Raw genomic sequence first — 21,762 nt, 5'->3', positions numbered from 1 at the left:
GGTCATTGTACTGTGGTCGACACAGTGTGAGTATAGACACTGCACTACTTATGTTGACCCTAATGGTCCTCCGGGCAGCTGTCCCACAATGCCCGACAGTGATTGCTCTAGTCACAGTTGTGAACTTCACTGCCCAGGGGTCCTGGAGGCCAGAAACCAACCCCCCTTTAAAAAAATCCTGTATTTTTTTAAATGCCTTTTCCTGATTGACCAGATTGGTGAGCACATGTAGTAGCTCACCCTTGTCGTGTGCAATTGCCCAACCAACCATGCTGCCTACATACTTTAGACATGCTACTGCCTGGAGCAGACAAGAGGTATTGGATCTCATGGGCCTTTGGGGTAGGAGAGGCTATGGAGGCACAGCTAGACAAGACGTAGAAGCATGAATATCTATGAAAAAAAACCACGCAGGGGATGCAGGCAAAGGGGTATGACAGGGATCAAGCAGCAGTGTCCCATGAAAGCGAGGGAACTGCAGCAGGCATACCACAAGGCCTGGGAGGCCAACAGCTGATCTGATCTGATGCTGAACTGAAGGCCTTCATGCCATACTTGGCAGAGACCCCAACAACACCCTGCAGACCACCATGGATACCTCAGTGGAGCCCAAAAAAAGAACCCTGCTGTGAACAGCCAAGAGGAAAAGGAGGAGGGGAAAGCGGCGGGCAGGTCCAACTATGCCGGGAGACAGGATCATTTCGAGACTCCACTGCAGTCTACTCAGTCCCACCAGCCAAGCACAAACAAGCCCAATCCAGGGGAAGGAAGCTCGGATAAGTGCACGCATGCATGCATGCATTCTCCCTTAAAATGTTTAAATGTGAAGATGACACCAAGTCCAACCTCAAAGTTAACAAGACAAAGGTATCAACTTTGTATTGTTCTACCTATATGAGAAGAGGCAGAAAAACAACATACAGAGATAGAGTTATCTGCTTAACATTCCCCTTTAGGGTTAGGTGGGGAGAGCCAAGTGAAACACTTTATTTATGTCTATAGGGATGTCCCTGGTATCTCCTGAGAGATCGTGATGAAACTTTCATAGGAGGTATCTGCAACCTTCTCCCAAAGGTTTCCAGGGACGACTGCCTTATTTCTTCCTCTACTTTCCAAGCCACATCACAATTACTTTGACAGGCACCCACAATGCCCTGCATATTAGCTAGAGTGAGAGTCCTGTATAGCAGAACACAATTAATGCCCCGACACACTTGGATGATACCAGCCTCCATTATGGTTTTTCCAACTCCAAGATGATTTCCCACTGACTGGTAGCAATCCAGCTTTGCAAGCTTCCTCAGTGCAATCCCCACTTGCTTCTCAACTGTTAATGCAACCTTCATTCTGGTGTCCATGGGCGAGCATGGCATAAAGATCCAGGAATGGGGCCTTTCGCACCTGAAAGTACTGCAGCCACTTCTGGTCATCCCAAACCTGCATTATGATGCAATACCACCAGTCAGTTGCTCATTTCTCGGGCCCAGAAGCAGTGCTTTACTTTCTGCAGCTGCTCTGTAAATGCCACCAGCAACATGGTCTTTCACTATCTCCCTTAGCAATATGTCCTCAAAGAAACCATCATGTGCCCCGTTGTTGCAGTACTTCCTGCAGCTCTGCAAATACTGGAAGCAGGGTGGATAAAAATCAATTATTTTTCTAAAAAAATTTTTTAAAAAACAATCAGATTTTTATTACTTAAATTGGATTTTTTTTTAAATCATCAATAAAATACTAAATTTCTCTCTCATTTAAAAAATAACATTTACAATTAAATCTCATCACAAACATGCTAAACCTACACTTACAGTCTCATAAAATTGAATTAATGGCTCTAGTCTGTCCAGCCTAACTACCAGCTCTTGCTTCTTGAAAGTTCCAGGCTTTCAGTTTCTGTTTCCGTTTCTCAGCAGATTAAAATCATATGTGCAAAGAAAAACACAGGCTGGATAGGATTGTTGTTGTTCTGTGCGTATATGGTGGTGGAGCTGGGCCAAGCAAAGCAGAGGAGTTAGTTAAGACACTGTCTTAAAGATATAGAGACAAAGAACGGAGGCAGAGTAGAAAGGAACAGTGGAATGGACTGGAAAGAAAAAGGGAAGACATTATACAGTACACACACAGCTTCCTATATTCCCCCACACTTTTGCCACAGAAAAACTGTCATGGCTTCTGGGCGTACGAGAGACCCTATCTGGGAATATTTTGAAGAAATTCCATCCCTGGTTAAAAAAGGAAAGCGTGTCAAGTGTAAGCAGTGCAAGAGGCAGATGCAGGGCCTAGCTGCAAGAATGAATCATCATAATGAAAACTGCTTATTGGGAGAAAATGATGTGGATGAAGATGTGGAAGAACAATGTGGATCAACTGGTTAGTAACTTAAATAATTCACTTTGCAACGCATCATTCTTCAAGACTCTCTCTATGCCTTTTAGTATAAATGTGATTTTACAAGTACATTCCCAAGCTGTTTGCTATGTTGGATGTTGCTAGAAAAAAAGTTTAGCTTAGGTAATTCTTATGGCTTGTTTAATTAGTTAACTAGGTTTAGAATCTATCACCCAAGTATACGGTACAAAAAACTGCAGTAAGAGAAATCTAGAGTTGCTAGTTGCCATTGAGTGTCATTTTCTTATTTTATATTACATAATACATGCCCCTTACATTGGAACATCATGGCCACAGACCATTATGGTGATGCCATAAATCTATTCTCTATTTTACTTCAGCATAACTCAGCTTTCTCAAGGGAAGCCCATCCTATACTTGTTTTCTCAAAAATCAGAAGTGCCAGTGAGTTCTATGGAGCTTTCTCCAAAATTAAGTGCATTCTAAGTGCAGTCAGTCTTAGCTTTTTTGGTAATTTGGCATCAGATCTGCATCTTTGCTGAAAAAATGTAAATGATTAGCTGAATAATAGAGTGAGAAGAACTGAGAAGAACGACTATTCAAAATCATGTTTGAATTTTGTTTCAGGATCCCATTTAAGCACAAGAGACTTTGACTGTGACTGTCTATCTGCAACAACTTCAGTGTCATCCGTTGGTACTGTTAGCAACAGTGCTGCAACCAAACGTATTTCAGACAACAAAGTATCAGTAGCAAGCACAAGATTTCAATCATCCAGTTAAACCACCACCATGGATGGGTTTGTAGTAAGGACCAGCAAATACCAACAAGACACCATAGATGGAGAAGATTGCTCGGTTCATTTATGCCACAAATTCTCCTTTTCGCATTGTTAACAATAAACACTTCATTGACATGGTTGAGTCCTTACGACCAGGCTACACTCCAGCTGGTAGAGCAGACATTGGTGGAAGGTTGCTAGATACAGTGTATGAGAAGGAACTTGAACAGTGTGCAAGAAATACTGAGGGGAAATTTGCCAGTTTAAGCCTTGATGGGTGAAGCAATGTACACAATGATCCAGTAACATGTGCCACAGAAGACAACAGAAGATGGGGTTCCATATCTTTCAGAAACAATAGATACATCGGGAAATGCCCACACAACAGAATATTTAAAAGAAGTGGCAGTGAAAGCTGTAATCAGCTGTGAACAAAAATTCAACTGTCACGTGCACAGTTTTGTCACAGACAATGCTGCAAACGTGGCAAAGATGAGAAGATACTTAGAAGAAGAAACAGAAGGATGCTCCTTAACAACATATGGCTGCAGTGCCCATTCAATGCATCTTTTAGCTAAAGACTTAAGTATGTCTTCACCAGGAATAAAAGAAAATGTTGCTGAAGTCGCAAAATACTTCCATAACAACCATTTTGCTTCAGCTTCACTGAAGAGAGTAGGAGGATTCAAACTAATTCTCCCTCAAGATGTTCGATGTAATTCCGTGGTTGATTGTTTTGAACAATTTATTAAGAACTGGTCTATTCTCATAAAACTTTGTGAAGGAAACGGTGATAAAATAGATGGAAGTATCTCACCCAAAGTATCTAACATTGGATTAAAGAGGAATGTAGAGCATATGCTCAGTATACTGAAGCCTATATCCATAGCCTTAAACAAACTTCAGAGAAATTGTTGTTGCATTGCTGATGCTGTTGAAATTTGGAAGGCACTTCAAGAGACATTGAAGAAAGAAATACCTCACCAAAAAGTTAAACTGCAGGCAATAAAGAAGCGAATGGATCAAGCACTAACTCCACCTCATTTTCTTGTGAACATTCTCGACCCCAGATATAAAGGTAGATGCCTAACTGCTGAAGAAGATGCTGCTGCCATGGCATGGGCATCTCAAAAATCATTCCTCAGTTATGCCAGTCAGAATAAATTTCAGGGCTGGAGTGGAACCATTTAAACAGTACATGCTCACTGATGTTTTGAACAAAGTCACTCCTCTGAATTGGTGGAAATCATTAGCCAGGCACCTAGAAACAGGGTTCCTTCAGTTGCTAAGCCAACTTTTCACAGCAGTCGTTTCCTCTGCAGGCACAGAGAGACTATTTTCATTGTTTGGTATTATTCACTCAAAGCTAAGAAATTAACTGGGAGTTGAAAAAGCAGGAGAACTCGTATTTCTGTTTCAGTCTATGTATAAAACTGACGGTGGGAGCGGGGAAGATGAGAGCTAGTTGTAGAAGTTTTAAGGACAGCGTATGTTTAGTATTGTGATGACTTGTCTGTTAGAGTTAATAAAATCTGAAAACTATGCACACACGTTATATACTAACTGGTCACTTTACACTGACATAACTTGCGTTGACCAAAGTTTGTAGAGTCGACATGGCCTTACCCAGCATGACATATGTTAAACTTGTCAAATTAAAACATTTATCAGTAATTCAAGCATAAAGAAGTTTCCTAAGCAGAACTGTTGACAGAGGAAAAGCCTCTTACATACAATGGCCTCTAAACTGGCCTGCCCCCAACAACCTCCTCCATGCTGACCTATTCCGTACTAGATTAGGATGTCTCCCTTGGTGTTGTCCCACCACTGGGTTTAAGAGACATAAAGAGCCTTTCATGACTTCTCCACATTAAAGAGAATTTCACACCTCTTAGGAAGACTCCGTTGTTGTATTCTAATTTTCTGATAACTTAAATGACTAAAGGTTTTGGGGTTTTTTTGTTTGTTTTTAATTTCCCTCCTAACTTCAAAAACAAAAGAAAAAAAGAGAGTGGAGGAGGATGAAACACCCATGGGCTGAAACTACAAATGAGAAATTTACATTCATATTTTAGGAAATTCTAACCCAGTTGTAATAGAGCTTAGAATGGAAATGCTTTCTCAACATTAACTGCAACATCTCCTCAGAACTGCAGTTACAAAAAACACCTCTGCATACTTTACAAAGTACCTTCGCACTTCATTACACACAAGATAAAAATCTAGTTCTCTGAAAAATTCTATATGCTGGTTAAAAAGATTTTAGTAATTTTAAAAGTGGAGTCTCATCTTTTGTTAATATTTGCTTAAAATGGAATTAAATTCAGCTCCTATTGGACTAGAGATGGGGAACGGTGGAAAGGGAAAGGCTGTATCACTTCTTTGACATGCCTCCTAAATGGACTATTTGAATTTGTAAACTCTTCATTTCTCTGCCAGATTGGAAGCAACATGCTAAAAAGAAGTGGGGTGTAAGGAAGTTTCTTTGATTGAGTAAGATCAGCAGTTAAGATCTGCTTTCAGATCTGCAGCCTCAAAGCACAAAAGAACAGGCAATGTGATATTACAGCTGCCCTCTAAATTCAAAGAGCTGCTTTAATATTCAGGCAAACTTTTAAAAAAATCCTGTATAATTATACTGAGTTGTCTGTGTGCCTGTATATTTCACTTTACATGAGGTGAACTACTTCTGCATTCCTGAGCTGACTTGTAAGAGAGTGTGTCATTCACAATAATATTTTTCTATGGCTATGCCTGTCATCCCAAAATTTCTGATCAGTTTCTTGATTTTTAAAGTGCAGTTGTGCTCAATTACCCTTTAAAAAAAAACAAAAAAAAACTGACAATCATTCAGATCAAGATATTAACTCTGTTTTTAAAAAAGGCATTTTAAATTTTAGCATATATTTTTGTCTTCTTTTCTTGGTTGTGAAAAGACTTTTCCTCTCGCTGATGACATTACACACAATTTTCCTTGCATTTCTCTATGAAGGAACTTCTATGACAACAAGGAGGTAGAACAAGATACTATGAAGATTACCACTTTATAAATACAACAGTCAGATTAAATAGAATACTTTCCTATCAAGAAATTCTATGAGGTCACTGATCAACAAAAATATGCTTTTTAATTTAAAATATGTGAGCAGAATATTTTAAACAATATCAATCTTCATATTTTTCTGTATGAAGATTTGTTGATTTAACTCTAATATCAGTTCTTCTCAACAGCAATTCAGATGTGAGCAGCAGCAGCAGCAGAGAACTGCAGTTTTGGCTTCAAGTGTAAAGGCGGGTGGGACAAAATGAGGGTGAAAAGAGACAAGAAGGTGCTCATAGAGGAAGGAAGGAAGAGTGAGAAAAGCAAGTAAGTGAAAGATATAGTTTGCATGAAAGTAGAGGGATCAGAGAAGAGCAGTAGCAACCACACCCATTCTTGGATGACCCATAAGGTAGTAAGTATAATGAGTTTTCAAAACCTCATATAAGGATCCTGTACTTTTACTGCTTCACTGCCAATTATGAAGACATATTTCTGTGTAAGTGGACACTTTATACTCAACCTGCTCCTCCTAACTGAGGCTTTGGGTGATGACACAACCCAATCTTTCTGATATCAGAATTGTTGTCATCTTGATGTCAGAGAAAATGAATTAAGTAAAAATGTACTAAGTGGTTACCATCACAGATGGTGGAAAAAAGAAACATAACTACAGTATCCCCAAGATTGCTAATACAATTTAGTGTTCTTGTTACTTAATGACATTTATTAGGCTGATTAAAGCATTTATTAACTTCATAAATTGTGCAGTAGCATATGCTATCTGTTTAAATGCATATACAGTAGAACCTCAGAGTTATGAACACCAGTTACAAACTGATCAATCAACCACACACCTCATTTGGAACCAGAAACACGCTATCAGGCAGCAGCAGAGACCAAGGGGGAAAAAAGCAAATACAGTACAATGTTAAATGTAAACTACTATAAAAATAAAGAGAAAGTTTAAAAAATGATTTGACAAGGTAAGGAAACTTTCTTTGCTTGTTTCATTTACATTAAGATGGTTAAGAGCAGCATTTTTCTTCTGCATATTAAAGTTTCAAAGTCAATGTTCAGTTGTAAACTTTTGAAAGAACAAGATTAATGTTTTGTTCCGAGTTACAAATATTTCAGAGATATGAACAACCTCCATTCCCGTGGTGATTGTAACTCTGAGGTTCTACTGCAGTGAGAAAACTGGTATACAAAATTTATGTTAAAATTCACCTCTTTTAAGATAGGAATAATTTTTCACTAAGCTGAAGACTCATCTATTTATTTCCAGAAAAACCTGGAAATACACTATCCTAAAACAAATATAAAAATATTACATTAGAGTATAGAGAAAAATGAAATTCCACTACCTCCTCCAACAGTAGCAGATCTGATTAGAGGAGACTTTAGAGAGGTGTCCTTCTGTTCATTAAACTGTCTTTTAAGTTCTTCTGCAGATTCTGAATGGAGTTGTAGAAATTCATTTATGGCCAATGAAGCTTCCTCTTCAACTGGACTTATCATTCTTTGAAGAATCTGGATATCTTCCACTCGGATCCGCAAACAAAGTTTCTCCATCTCTCGGATATTGGCTCGCAGTTGCTGCAATAGTTTTAAAAGTTTATTGGTAACTGTGTGACACACTGCTATTCCTACACACCTCTTTCACAGGGGGGTGCAAGTATTACCTTAATTACAGTTATTTTAATTTTTAAATAACCACAAAAAATGACACTTCAATGTTTTATTTAAGTTGAGAAAAATAAAAAGTCAAAAAAGGTCATGTTCTTCAATAACCAAATGCTTTCCTTTTATTCTAGATAAAATGAAAATTTACTAAACAAAAATCTGTTGTGCCTAGGAGATAACTGGCATAGTTTGCACAAGTAAGAACTCATCTACAACGAGTATGTTCACAAAATGCAATAAGAAAAATGTTCTTTCTCCACTGTTTTGTTCTTTCCTGTTTTATCTGTCCACAGGTCTATTCCAACAGTACTTCATTTCCCATGTCTGCGACAACTGGTACCTAGGAGTTCTTTCACTGGAATCAGTGCAACCCGCCAGATACCCAGCAGTTCAGCGCAGTTGGCAGTTCTGCACCACTCACCCATTCTAATAAACTGGCCATACATAGGGGAGTAGCCACTGACATTTGGCACCTAAGTAGCCAACTATAGCTCTGCTTACAGATGTCATATCTAAGGCCTTCTGTACACTATGATTTTTCCTCCATTACAGCCATCAATGTAGCTGCACAAGTGCAACCCTTAACGCAGACAGGCAAAGCTGATATTTGCACCAGTTGCTCTTACCCCTCCTTGAAACCAGATTCACCCCTGTATATTTATTCACCTGTGTTGTTGTGCCTCACAGAGGCTGCGGTGTTCAAGTTCTTGCCACCATGTCGGCAATAGCAGAGAAATGCACTGATCACCAAAGGGAAAAACGATCGCAAAATTTCCCATGTTTATCAAACAGACTGATCTAAACATCACAAAAGCTAATCAGACCTGCAGGAGCAAACTCAACCACAGCTAAACCACCTGTCACAAATGCAAGGGGAGTTGTCCATAAAACAAACTCTCCATGAAGATGTGGTCAACACTATGAATGTGTTTCAGAACCCATCCCTAGTGGATGTAACAAACTGGACTGCTAGGACACCAGATATTTTCAGCAACCGTTTTGCAAAGCAGTCACTGTATTCTATACTTACGCAGGAATTAAAAGGTAGCTGAGGGCTGCTCTAGTTTATATAGACTCGTTATGATAATCCTACATAAACATAAGAGCCAAAAATCAGTGTAGCACAGTACTGACATAATCACAACCCTTTCAGCCTCAGACATGCCCCCACTGCAGTTTAGACACAGAGCTGCTCTCCAGACCAGCACATCTCTCCCCTGCTATATCAGATACTGGTGAATAGCATTTTACATACACTTTGCATAGATGTCAGTGTCTACAGAGGGCACAAGTCAGCGAGAACTAAGCTTTAACGTGCGTAAGACTATTTGAAATTTCAAGACTTCTAATGCACTATGGATTCAGAGCCTGATGTTGATCTAATTTGTTAAAGACTTACTTGAACTCTAAGAGATCTGAATAATCATATGACTGTGCATAGTTATTTCTTGTTAAGCATGTTAATGTATTATAATTAAAGGTTGAGGTTTTACCACAGGATCACAGAAGTCACAGAACCTGTGATTTTATTGATTTTGTCCCTAGAGTGTCACAGACCTCTGCTTGGTGATCCCTGGGGGGAGAGAGAAGGGAGGAAAAAGAATGTTCCTCAAAGCATATTTGAATTCTAAGCTGATGTACTGTGCTGTCTTGGTTTCTTTGTTCGAGCTTTCTTTTGTTGTGTGTACTACCCTCCCTCACTTCCTTTCACACAAAAATTTCAGACTGACGTGTGGAAGGGTGTTGAAACGGTAGGTTTGTTTTCTTTTTGTTATTGTTTTTCAATTGATTTTGGTTGATTAAGAGGAAACTGAGTGCTGTCAGACAAAATTGTGTGTCCAAGATAAAAATACTTTGCATTTATATAGAATATTTTAATCCAAGGAACTACAAGTGTGAAGAGGAGCTATATCCATTTTACTGATTGGGAAACAAAGGTACAAATAGGTTAAATGCCCATAGTCACATGTCGACATGACGAGTCACTGGCAGATTAGGAATAAAATATCAAGCATCCTGCTTCAACATCTCAATGACACTACATCATAATTGCAGCTGCATTGCTATTTCTGGGAAACATCTGAGTCAGCTAGCAACAACACTCATTCTACAAACATTTTTGATCCCAAGAATTAAACATTTTGTTGGTGATAGAACAGAGACAATTAGGGCTAAATTATTGCACCACATGTGTGGATGCATCAGAGGAGAGGAGGGGGAAAGCTAGCATTGCCACAGAACTAGTGGCCTGGTTGGGGATGACTGTGCTAGGAAGAGTGTAGGCTACATCTGCTGAGCAGATATAGCAAGGGACATCATTTTCCATACACCTCCAGGCCTTTCAAAGGCATAATACTACTAACAACTTCTCACTGCTGCTTGGGTAAAGACATACCTCCCTCTTCTCCCCAATGCAGCTCACACTCATAAGAACGATAACTGAACTCAATTTTTTAGGAGATGTGGCAGTCACAAACCACTGTCTGTACACGCACACATTACAAATACTGATAATCTGCAGTGTATTCCACCTGAAAAGCTATATGTATTTTTAAGCGTGCAAAGAGAATCTGGTGCCTGCTCATGGAAATGTTTTCCCTAACATGACAGCAGGGTTAATGAAAGCTCTACTGCACCTGTGTTCCTTGTGGAGTCAGGCTGAGGCAAAGGAATAATGCAGCAGAAGGCCTAGAAACAGGATTAGATGTTTGTATATCTTCTTTAACTAAGCAAAGTCTTTCAGAATCACTCATTTAAATGAAGAAGTGGGGACTCCATCAATCAGGCTCAGCTCCACAAAGATACTTAGGTGCCAAAACCCCAGACTTGGGTACCTACATCTCAGTTTTAGGCTCCTTTGTGATTCAAAATTCCCACCAAACCCTGCAGTTGCAAAACTCACTCAGTACCTACGTTTTCAAGGTAAAAGTTTTCACCTCTGAGCATGTACATTATTGCCTACCTCTAGGCATCTGGAGGCCTAAACCCACTAGTTAAGGCACCCACCTGGGAGGTGGGAAACCCTGGATACAGCCCCTCTGCTCCAAACACTCTTTCATTATCTATCTACAACAGAACATCTTCAAAAGTTTGGTTTTTTGGTTTTGTGGTTTTTGTGAGGCTTTTTGAACAAAACATTCCCTAGGCTTTTAAAAACTAAGAATGCTTGACTGATTTTTACTAAAAACTAACATAAGAAATTTATAGTACAAATTATATTATTTGTTGATTTAGGACAGAATTTTCATGCAAGCATAAAAAATGCTGCAATATAAAAATAATCATATGATATTCTAAGCATGTATAAATCATTCTTCACTGGACAGCATACCATTTGTTTTGAGTATTATTCTTAGAGTGGAATGAGGGAAACAATAGTTTGGGAGGAGTGGTTTTAAGGGGAGAGTTTTCTTCATTAATGCAAGAGAGTTAGAAGAGGCAACATTGCTTGCCTGGAAAAAGTAGGGGGTAAAGGTTGTTTGTTTTAATTACAGATCCTGGATGCAATTAAAGATTTTTTTAAAAATAAGTGAAGAAATCCCATATGATAAAAATCTAACTAGATACAAAGGAAATGAATCCACCCTCCATAAACACTCTACAAATTGAGGGGAAGGACATTGTAAAAGGCATATTAAGCAGCTAAAGAGAGCGGAGAACTATTGATTCATAAAAATCAATTGTCAAATTAATCAAGACTATACTATACTGTACATTTAAATTAATAGTATTACCAGAGAATCCAGGACTGCAATATTTAAAGTTAATCCCACATATAAACATTGATTACCAATAAAGGAAATATGGAAGACACAAAGAAAGGAGTTATAAGATACTGAATTGAAACAGAAGTCTGATATAAAAATATTCCCCCATAAATTTTTAATTTAAATCGAACAAGCTAGACTATTCTTCATACCATTTCACTTTAATTCTTGTTTTTAAACAGCCAAAAAGTGATTATCATAATCACAATCCAGAAAATAAACTTCTCCTTTTTCAAAACATTTTGAATTTGGCAAGAAACAAAACAGCAATATCTAAGCATAAATCAGTAATTACTTCTTCTGTTGAGTTTACATCAGTCTAGCTAAAGAACAGTATGAAATGAGCATGAAATTTACATGGATAAATTCTATCACACTGCTTTTTTTCCAGGACAAAAACCATTATCCTGTCTTTGTTCTCAAATGAGACAGAAAACTATAATCCAAGAGAAAATCCTTTGTAGTAGCCTAGAAGGAACAACAAAAAAAATGCATAAATGATGTTGGGCATGGCTAATATTTTTTTCCAAAAAATTTTCTGAATGGCCAGTAAACCACCTGAATAGGAAGTCCCCTCAGCCCCTTGACAAATTAGGTAACTTTTGCTCAGGGCTTGTATTGGGGTAGTACACAGCACACACCTTCATCTACAAAATTTGCCTTCCAGAATCTAAACTAATTTTTAAAAAGTCTTCAGCTCTCACTACTGTGAAAAAACATTCAAAACAAGAACCAAGGGCCTGGTCTACCCTTAGGGATTTCAGCCATTGGTGGCCAACCACCAGTGTAGCTGCACCTGTACAGCTGGGCAAAGCTACTGGAAGCCATAATTTGCACTGGTGCATTTTACCCTGCTTGAAACAAAAGTAAAATGTATCACTGTGCTAGGAGTCTGCACCATTACAACTATACTGATGGCTTGTCACCAACAGCTGTAACTGAAGCAAATTCCCAGTACAGATAAGGCCTGAATATAAGCAATACAGTGATGGCTGCCTGAGTTTGCAAAGAGCCTAACATAACAGCTCCAAAAGATATAAGCCACCCTGTTTCAAAGAGTTGTTAACTCAGATGCTCATTGATGATAAATATAAATGTCACTGTTAACTATTTTATTGTTGAACAAAGCTTGTAAACAAGGAGATGGAAGATCACAGGAAAATCTGCATAATCTACTGTCAGTGACATTACATCCTACTGCTACAAATGGGTGGAAAAGAACCACCATTTTTCCCCCTCCAATCAAGAAGTCAAGCCCAAGCTGCCTAGGCAAGGCATCTGAACTCCAGCAAGGGAAGCCAAACCCAAAGAACACACCAAAATGCAGCACAGTGTTCATGATCATATTTGAATATCTGCAAAATCTATTGTGAGTTGCTTCCCATTATGGTGGTGTTAAATGGGCTGATCTTAGTTTGTGGGTGGAGATTAGAACCATACCATTGCTTTACCCTTCCTCTCACAAATTTAATTCTATTTTTTTAAGAAACCTATATCTGGGGATGTGGAAGCATCGTCTCCTTTATCCAACCTCCTGTAAGTGTTTTGAAGTTGTGAAGCTAAGTTTGTAAGACCTGGAATTCTCTTTATAATATCTGGATCTTGATTTGTCAGTTTTCCCAAAGAATTTAACTATATAATAAAATAGCAATATTACTTAGCTCTTATATAGTACTTTCATTCTTAATCTCAAAGCACATTACCAGGGTGAGTAATCTGCATTATTCCCATTGGACAGATACAGAAACTGAGGCACAGAGACAGAGTTTTAGCCTAAAATTTCAGAAATGTCTACAAATGTTGGGTGCCAAAGTTAAAATGTCTAAGATCTCATTTTCATACGTATTGGCCACCTGCAATTCCTACTGACTCCACCAACACAACACAATAAGAAAAGTGTACAATTCTAAATGTAACAGTGTAGACTGGGACTATGTCCCTTTCCAAATCTTTACAGCACATTTAATAAATATATTTCCATCACAGGAAAAAAAAAAAAAGCAGGGGGTGGGGGAGGAGGAAACAAAGTTAAGTCAGAAAAGGGGATAAATTGGATGTGATGATAGTGAATGATGAGAGGTAATGTGTCAAAAAGGAAATGGCTGAATCCTTCCATTGTTCATTTCCAGACTTTCTAACATTTAGGGTGAGGGAGTTTTGCAGCTATATGTTTTCTCTATAGGAAGTGTAATACTGTTTTGCAGCATTAGCTGAATTTCAATGAAAAACTTTCATCCTTACCTCTCTTTTAACAAAGTTTTTGTCTGTGAATTTCCCTGTTGTTTTACAGAGCATCAAACATTTTAAATTGGATTTACATGTAATTTGCAAAAAAAAAATTCTCTCGATGTACAGTATTTACAAGTTATATCTAAGGTTATTAAAACTAAAAGAAGTTTTCAAAACAATATATTTTTTCAGTTGTGCATCTGATAGCACTTTGTGTATAGTCAGTTTCACTGTTTCTCCTTCCCTTTAAAACATCAACAGAGGATTAGGAAAATATCTATACAAATTATTTAAATTTCAGGACATGCTATTGAAAGCATGCCCTATCAGAAACTGGAATCTTTGGAATCAGTTTTTAACATTCAAGTTCATGCAGCTAAATCCACTCTATAACAAAGGGCAGACAGAAAATGTTAGTCTTCTGGTTTGTTCTTAGTGTAAAATTAAGATTTTTAGCAAGTGGTAGACAGTAGGCACCCAAACAAAAAGGCTTCAACTGAAACAATGTAAAAAGCAATCATTTTCTTGATTATTATAAAGGGCATGATACAGTATATAGTTTTAGCAAAGCTAAGATACATAAAAGACTCATGGAGAGCCTTAAAAATTGTAAGAGAAATTTTAAAATCCATCCGGGATTCTCCAAGAGTAGGAATTGTCAAATTTCAGTGAAACAGGTGCCATCCTAGAGCCAGCATAATTCATTTTATCTTAAATTGCAAAACCCCAGAGAACATATAATTCAGACTTTTCCACAAAAGCTTAACATACCAGAAACAATATGACAACTGTATAATAGGGTCATATACTGACCTGACCTGATCTTGGCAAGAAGGAAAACTAACCTGACGAATACTGAATTAACTACTTCACATGCTGATTTAGTGAGAATTCAGCAAACAAGGAGTTACAGTACTCAAGCCTAGATGTTATTAGGATGTGAGTCAGAACCTCCTTTTCTTTTTATAGTAAATGGCATATTCTGACAAGGTAAAAGGAAAATTTAGAAACATTATTTTAATGTGTTCCAGCATAAAACCATCTTGAAGTCTAGTGCTAAAGAAACATGACCAGATTTTGCAAATTTTAATGTTACCTTCATTGAGGTAAACAGAAGACACACAGCTTAACAGTCACTGTGGCCTGAGGAGAAGCATTTCAATTTTATTCTTATTTAATATTTTTATTTCTTAGACAGCCACAAATCCATTGCCAATAGGCAGAATCATGTTCTCTATATGCAGTAGGGTATTCTCAAAAAAGAGGAAATAGATCTAAGTGTCACATGCATAACAGTGATATAGCAGACCATACTAATTGAAAATACCACCTAAAGCAAGCATATAAAAATCAAGGAACATGCAATCCAGAATGAAGCTTTGGGAAATATCCAAAAGGGTCAACATGCTATCCCCATAGCTATGCTACCTAATCCTGCTATAAGAAACATTACTGCAAAAAGAAACAAAAGAAGTGTGATCAGAAGAGAGATAACTCTTCCCACAGGAGCTATGCTTAATAACCAGCAGTAAGGTGAGACACATTTTTAATCACTCTTTTCAGTATGTCCCAAATCCTGCACATACTTTGTCACCTGCATCATTTTAATCACGAGTAGTTCCATTGACTTAAATGCAAATTAAGCAGAGCACACATTCCTTTGTTTACAACAGACGTTTGCCAGCTTCTGTTTGGGCAGGGCTGTGGGAACATGTGTTACTACCACCATACATGGGATTTTTATAACTTCACATGCAATTGTGGGAGTTCGCAACACTACTAACTGACTTCAAGCTGATGTGACTTACATATTAAAGAAGGTGGGAAAAGGTTTAAATTACACCAGATGACACTAATCTCAGAACCTAGCCTTAAATCACTAAAGATACAGTGAACCATTAAGATGATGATGGGATTTTGAAGTCAAAGGGAGTTTTGTTGTTGGCAACAATGGGATAAAGAAAAGACAACATTGAGTACTCTTGAAAATCCCACCCTCTAAACATACAAGAATTTTTTTAAAATTACACAGTTACTTCTCATTGTATCAAAAGTGTTAAGGACAAAAAATGTGTAATATATATTGCAAAATAAAGTTTCCGCAGGGTAAATCATGCCCCACAGGTGTACCTGTATAACCTAATTGAAGAATAACGTGAACTCCATTTGAAGACAAAGGCATTGCATAAGTGAAACAAAGGGCATAATTTGTCCTATAGAATCTTTATTACTGTTGAAGATATGAGAGTTGAGCCCTACCAATTTCAGGGCCATGAAAAACATGTCATTGAGCTTGAAACTGGCCCTTCCCCATGAAATCTGATCTCCCTCGTGCTGCTGGGAGCGCCCCAGTCAAGGGCTCCTAGCTGCTAGTCCTGGCTGGGCTGGCACACTCCAAGCAGCACAGGGGAAATCAGACTCACTTCCCTGAGCTGGGCTCTGAAGGCAGAACAGAAGTGAGGGTGGCAATCCTGCCATCCCCATACAACAGGTTTGCAACACCCCTACAACCTCATTTTGTGTCAGGACCCCCGCAATTACAACAGCCTGAAATTTCAGATGAAAAAATCGAAATAATTAAATTGACCCATTTTCAAATCCTAAGGCCATGAAATTGACTAGACTGGACCATGAATTTGGTAGGGCCCTACATATGACAAAGAGCCCAGTTTCAGTTTGCAGGGCTGACAGCTAGAAAAAAACCCAACCCTTTATTTGTAAAGTGAATGCACCTGAGCTGGAAGTCATGAGAGAAAAAGCATTAAACAAAAATGTGCATGTTACTTTTCAGATTAGACTTGCATTTTAAGGACAGCATATCCCAGAACCATTTGGTATATTATTCAGAATCGCTTCTCTCTTTTGCATACGTTCACTAAGCAGGACTTTCCTGTTGTGCAAGTCTAGGCTGGAAATGGACTGGAGCCAGACAGGGCATCCTTGGCAATTTTTCCTTTTTATTCAACAATTTACATCCTCTATGATAGCGGTAATATAATGTTTTACCTCCAACTGGGAGCATAGTCAAATAACTCATTCATTTATCAGTTGTAATAACATCTCGCTGGGCTGTTATATTGTTTCTTTTTGAGTCCTCTTAAAGCTTGTGATAGCTTTGTGTTGCACTGAACACATCTGGGACAAAATCCTCAGCAAAATTTACCAAGTTATTACACATGTGTTGCCCCTGTAGCTGTACTGAGTGCCTAGGATATGTGGCACAGGTTGGCTGACCCTTAAGGGTAGTTGGGCTCAGCCTCATCTGTGCCAGATTAGTTACCATTCCCCATTTGTCCTCCCCTGCCCCACCCAGAGCTGGACTTGATCAGTTGGGTGATTTCTTTAAAAGGGCTGAGAACTCAGTATGAAGAGTGTGGAACCACAGGAAGTTGGGTAGGTTTCTGTGGAAGGCCCTGACTGAGCATCTGCAGGAGACTGAGGGGACTCTAGGGAAAGAGCCTGGAGGTGAGGGCCTGACAGTTAACCCAAAACAGATCAGAAACTGAGCCAGGAGTGGGTTGATGAGAACCCCAAGTGGGAAGAAAGTACTTTGTGTTGGTTGGGACTTTTGTTTGTACTTGTTACCCCGAAAGGGGACCGAACTCAAAGCGATCCAGCCAGAGGGCTGAGCCCCATGAATCTCTGGAAGAGACAAAAACTCAAATGAAGCAAAGCTATGGCAGTGGGTACACAGTGCCACACTCAACCAGCAGGGAGCACTACAGGGCAGCCATGCCCTGTGACAGCATATTAGAAAGGGAGAAAAAAACCTATCAAAACTCTTTCAAAAACTGACAACACTGTTGCACGAGGTACCTTCTTAATGTTGTGAAAGGAATGGCATCATTTTCTGCAAAATAATATTTCCCAAAATTATTCACCATTGGTGACATATTCTTTTAAATGTTTTTTTAATATCTCGTTTGGTTTATCAGGAGTAAGAGATATACTATACTTCTAGTATACTTTTGTCCAGCTTCTAAAGTACAATAAAAGTAATTATTCTGTGTAAACTGAAAATTCAGAAAAATGGCTAATTATGCGCACATGGATTAAATGTAGAGTGGCTGTGCATATATTTGTCTAAAACCTGTGGCGGATGCCTTGGGTCAATATTGACTTAGGGATTCCTAATGTATTTTTACAACATCTAATTTTGAGAGCAAAGTGTGTGCTGCAGAGAACATTTGGTATCACAATAATTAATCTGATTTCTTTGCAAACAAACAGAACACAAGTCCGTTGGTAAACATTTAAACAGCTTACAGCAAACACATTCTACATGTCATATAATTTATTATCAAGTACTCCAGACTCCTAACTATTTAATTAAAACAAAGACCTACTCTATTCTTTGCTTGCATGGATCCAGATACTTATTCTGAGCTGTTAGTATCACACTGTATATTATTTTAATGCATAACTTATCCTTTCATCATCAAAATGTGAAGCATAAAAGAATTAAATAAAGCTAACCCAATGTTCTTATTTTTTTAAGTGAAAATGGTACCCCTTCTGCTCAGCCCAAACATTAAAGTCACAGAAACAGTATAAAAAAAACTTCTCTGTATTAGATATTATGGTAGACATCATCTTGCTAAAACTGTAACAGAGTGATACTGATAATATTAGAACTCCATGTAAAGCCTTATCTACTGTGACTGTTCAACGGTTTATGAACAGTGTACTGAAGCACCATTTTAACTCATTTGTGGCAAAATAGGTGTCCACTTAGCAGGAGCCTCGGTTACGATATTGTTCTAACTGTTGTTCTAAGGGTCTGATTCTGCAGCTACCTTCAGAAGAAACTTTGGAGTATACAAAGAAGCAAGCGTATGTTATTTCACCTTCAAACATCAGAAACATGACGTAGAAAACATCATAATGCCAAACTCAAACCTCTCAAAATCTGGAAACATGGAATAAAACTAAATTTGTATATATATTACCTCTCGCATCTATACCCACAGACAATCATAAACCTCCCATCACTTGGAAACTAAACTTATTCAGCAGTGGACTCAAGATTACACCCACACAACCTTAATTCTGCCCTTTGTTTGATGCCACTGTTCCTTTGGAATTCATTTTTATTTCTGACTATTTGTGGATTTCAAACTCCTTTTATTTCCCATAAGGAACCATAACCCATTGTAGTATTAGAAAAGACATGTTATAGTTCTTAATTCTATCTATCTATAATTGTCTTTTCTATCAATGAGGCTCCTTGGCTACGGGTTATTAACTATGTGGATGCTGCTCTCTGGTGTATATAGTACTTTGTATTGTTATTTTATCTAGGAGATGTGGGTTTTTTTTAAACTTTTATGACACTCCACGTAGGGCAGAGTTAAGGTTGACTGGTCATGAAGTTAACTGACCTCCACACAGGCACAGGTGTCCATGCTAATGAATCACACTGCATGATCAGGCCCTTTGACACCTATGCAAGCAAAACGGGTATTTTTGCATCTAAGAACAGGTCTGAACATCAAATGTGGATGTTCTATTTAGGTCTATTTATCTTGGAAAACTGAACCCATGTCTGTTCCATTATAATAATTACTATGTTCTAATTACATTTATAACATAAGATGATAACCCAGTGTTTAAACTCTGCAACACACAGAACTTCATTAATAATTTTTCAGGTGCCAAGAGTCACACTTAACTGCAGATCTCCATGCATACACACAGTATTTAAAAATAAAAAATTAGGGCACACAACCACACAATTTACTTGCATTTTTACCTCGTTAGATGAGTTAGAAAATTTTTGTGGTCTGAGTTTGCTGGCAATAAACACTCTAGATGATCACCTTTGTTCTCTTTCTACATTTACAAGGAGAGAAAGCCTATGGCTACATTTGCCACTCAGGCCACATTTCGGGTACCCCTACTTTAAAGTAAAACAGTAACAGATGTCTATAAAATACTAATCCCTATCAAAATCCCTCCCCATTCCATTTAGCACCAGGTAAAAAGCCATTTAATCCCATTAATTTCACATAGCCACTTTTATATCCTTACCTGAACAGTACGTCCTGCATTGATGTGCTCTTTGTGTAATTTGTCCCACAGTCTGCAACTCTGATACTACACAAAGAAAAAAAAACTCTGTATAATTGCTAGAAAAGAAACTTCAGCACTCAATCATTTAAAAATTTCTGTAGTTTACAGTAATAAAGGGGCCAAACTCTTCCCGCAAAGCCAGGGAAGCAAATGGACCTCATCAGGGATTAATTTGGTCCAGTATATTTTCACTCATCTTAACATAACCCGGACACATTGTATTAGTTCTCAAGAACAAATAGACTTAATAGAGTTCTGGTAATGTTACAGCATATTTCCATTAATGGACAGCAGAGAGATGACAGGAAGAAGGACTGAAGAACAGAGAGGGAAGAACTGTACCAGTCATACCTGATATGAAATAACAAGCTACCAGATGTTATTTATAAAGAGAATCATGTTCCCCTCAAGAGACTGTTCCCTACATTTAATTTTAATACTTTAAAACAGTTAAAAACATGGGCCCTGATCCTGAAAAGACAATCATGTGAGCAGATGCCAGCACCTGCTGACTTCAGTGGGGGCCATCCATGCAGCACTCTTTACAGGACTGGGGCCACAGCAATTATTCAAATGATAAATACCTCAAATTGCAAAATCATCACATATAAAGCTTTTAATCAGTTAAATAAATTAATCCCTGCTACTGCCAATTCATAAAAAGATACCATAGACACACACAGACCACAAAAGCAAATCTTTTAACAAAAAAGCATTTTACCAGTGAGCAGTACAAACTGAGATTCTTGGTACACACACAATTAAAACGTCAAATAATGTATTAAATAAAACAAAGAAGAAAAAATACATGATCATATATTAACGTTATTTGTATTCATTTAATGATAGAGCAAAACTACTTTGCACAGTTTTTAATAAAACATATGAATTGTCATTTAGCGTAATATTAATTATTTCACTCTCTTCATAAATCGTACTTAATAACATATTTATCTACCCTCTATCTTTTAGTTGTGTTATTTTTAATTGTGGAAACCAGATCAACTTATAATATTTCAAAGTCCAGAGTCTCCTAACTGATGTATAAGGAAACAGTAATTACTCCTCATTTTTAGAGAAAATGTTAGGGAGAAAAGGTCCTTCATACTAAGATTTTGCATAGTGTTAAGAAAAAAAATAGTAGTTTGAGGTCAATTAGATTAAGTCAGAAGGACAATTTTAAAAAAATATATATTAGCAACACCCGCATAACTTGTTATGCCAATACAATCATTGTGATTGTTCTTTAACAAAAATTGAAGAAGGGACTGAACCAAAACTCTAAATTTTGCAGCTTACACCATCTATTAAATAATGATCAAGCTCTCCTACATTATATTTTCTGGGGGGAAAAAATCTATTCAACTGATTATAACATAATGTAATATGCAACATCAATTCAATATCATTAAATCATGAAAAAACTGTTCTCCAAATTTACACGATCACAGAATTTTTTCAAAAAGCATTTATTGCTCCTTATAATTCTCATAAGAAGTGCTCAGACTCCTTACTCTGCGTTACACACTCAGAGAGATATTATAGCATGCAGTATAGCAGCAAAGATGCTAGTGATGTCCCCAAAGGTACTTTGAAAGAACCCAGGTGGTTAAGGTGCCCAGAATAGTGAGCCTGATGTGGAGCGAAAGTATCTGGCCCCTGCACGTTGCCCTCTCTAGCTCACCCTCAGCTCATTACATAGGAGTCTATTCCTGAATTATCTGGTCCTCAATGAGGTCAACATCAAGTTGGATCATCCACCTTATACAGAGAATATTGGCATCACCTCTTTCTCTGAAAGAAAGGAAGACTAGCAGTTTTCCTTCACATGCCTCAAC

General features: G+C 37.9%; 1 protein-coding gene across 6 annotated transcripts in view; it reads right to left on the bottom strand.

The window, feature by feature from the left end:
* Nucleotides 1–21,762, bottom strand: part of STX17 (syntaxin 17) — a 76,429-nt gene that overhangs the window by 36,841 nt on the left and 17,826 nt on the right. For all 6 annotated transcript variants that reach the window (XR_010924142.1, XR_010924141.1, XM_067569827.1 and 3 more), the window contains 2 exons: nucleotides 19,883–19,948; nucleotides 7,538–7,769 (listed from right to left, as the gene is read on the bottom strand). Coding sequence is in view for 4 of the 6 variants with exons in the window: in XM_067569827.1 (XP_067425928.1) it covers nucleotides 7,538–7,745 (208 nt within the window). In the remaining 2 variants the exon portion in view is untranslated. The remainder of the gene's footprint in view (nucleotides 1–7,537; nucleotides 7,770–19,882; nucleotides 19,949–21,762) is intronic.

Source organism: Emydura macquarii, unplaced genomic scaffold (genome assembly GCF_026122565.2).
Source record: "Emydura macquarii macquarii isolate MOO-44397 ecotype Brisbane River unplaced genomic scaffold, CSIRO-AGI_Emac_v2 contig_2948, whole genome shotgun sequence".
Classification (NCBI taxonomy): Eukaryota; Metazoa; Chordata; order Testudines; family Chelidae; genus Emydura; species Emydura macquarii.
The sequence above is the reverse complement of the archived record's forward strand: the minus strand, read 5'-3'. Positions and strand labels throughout refer to the sequence as shown.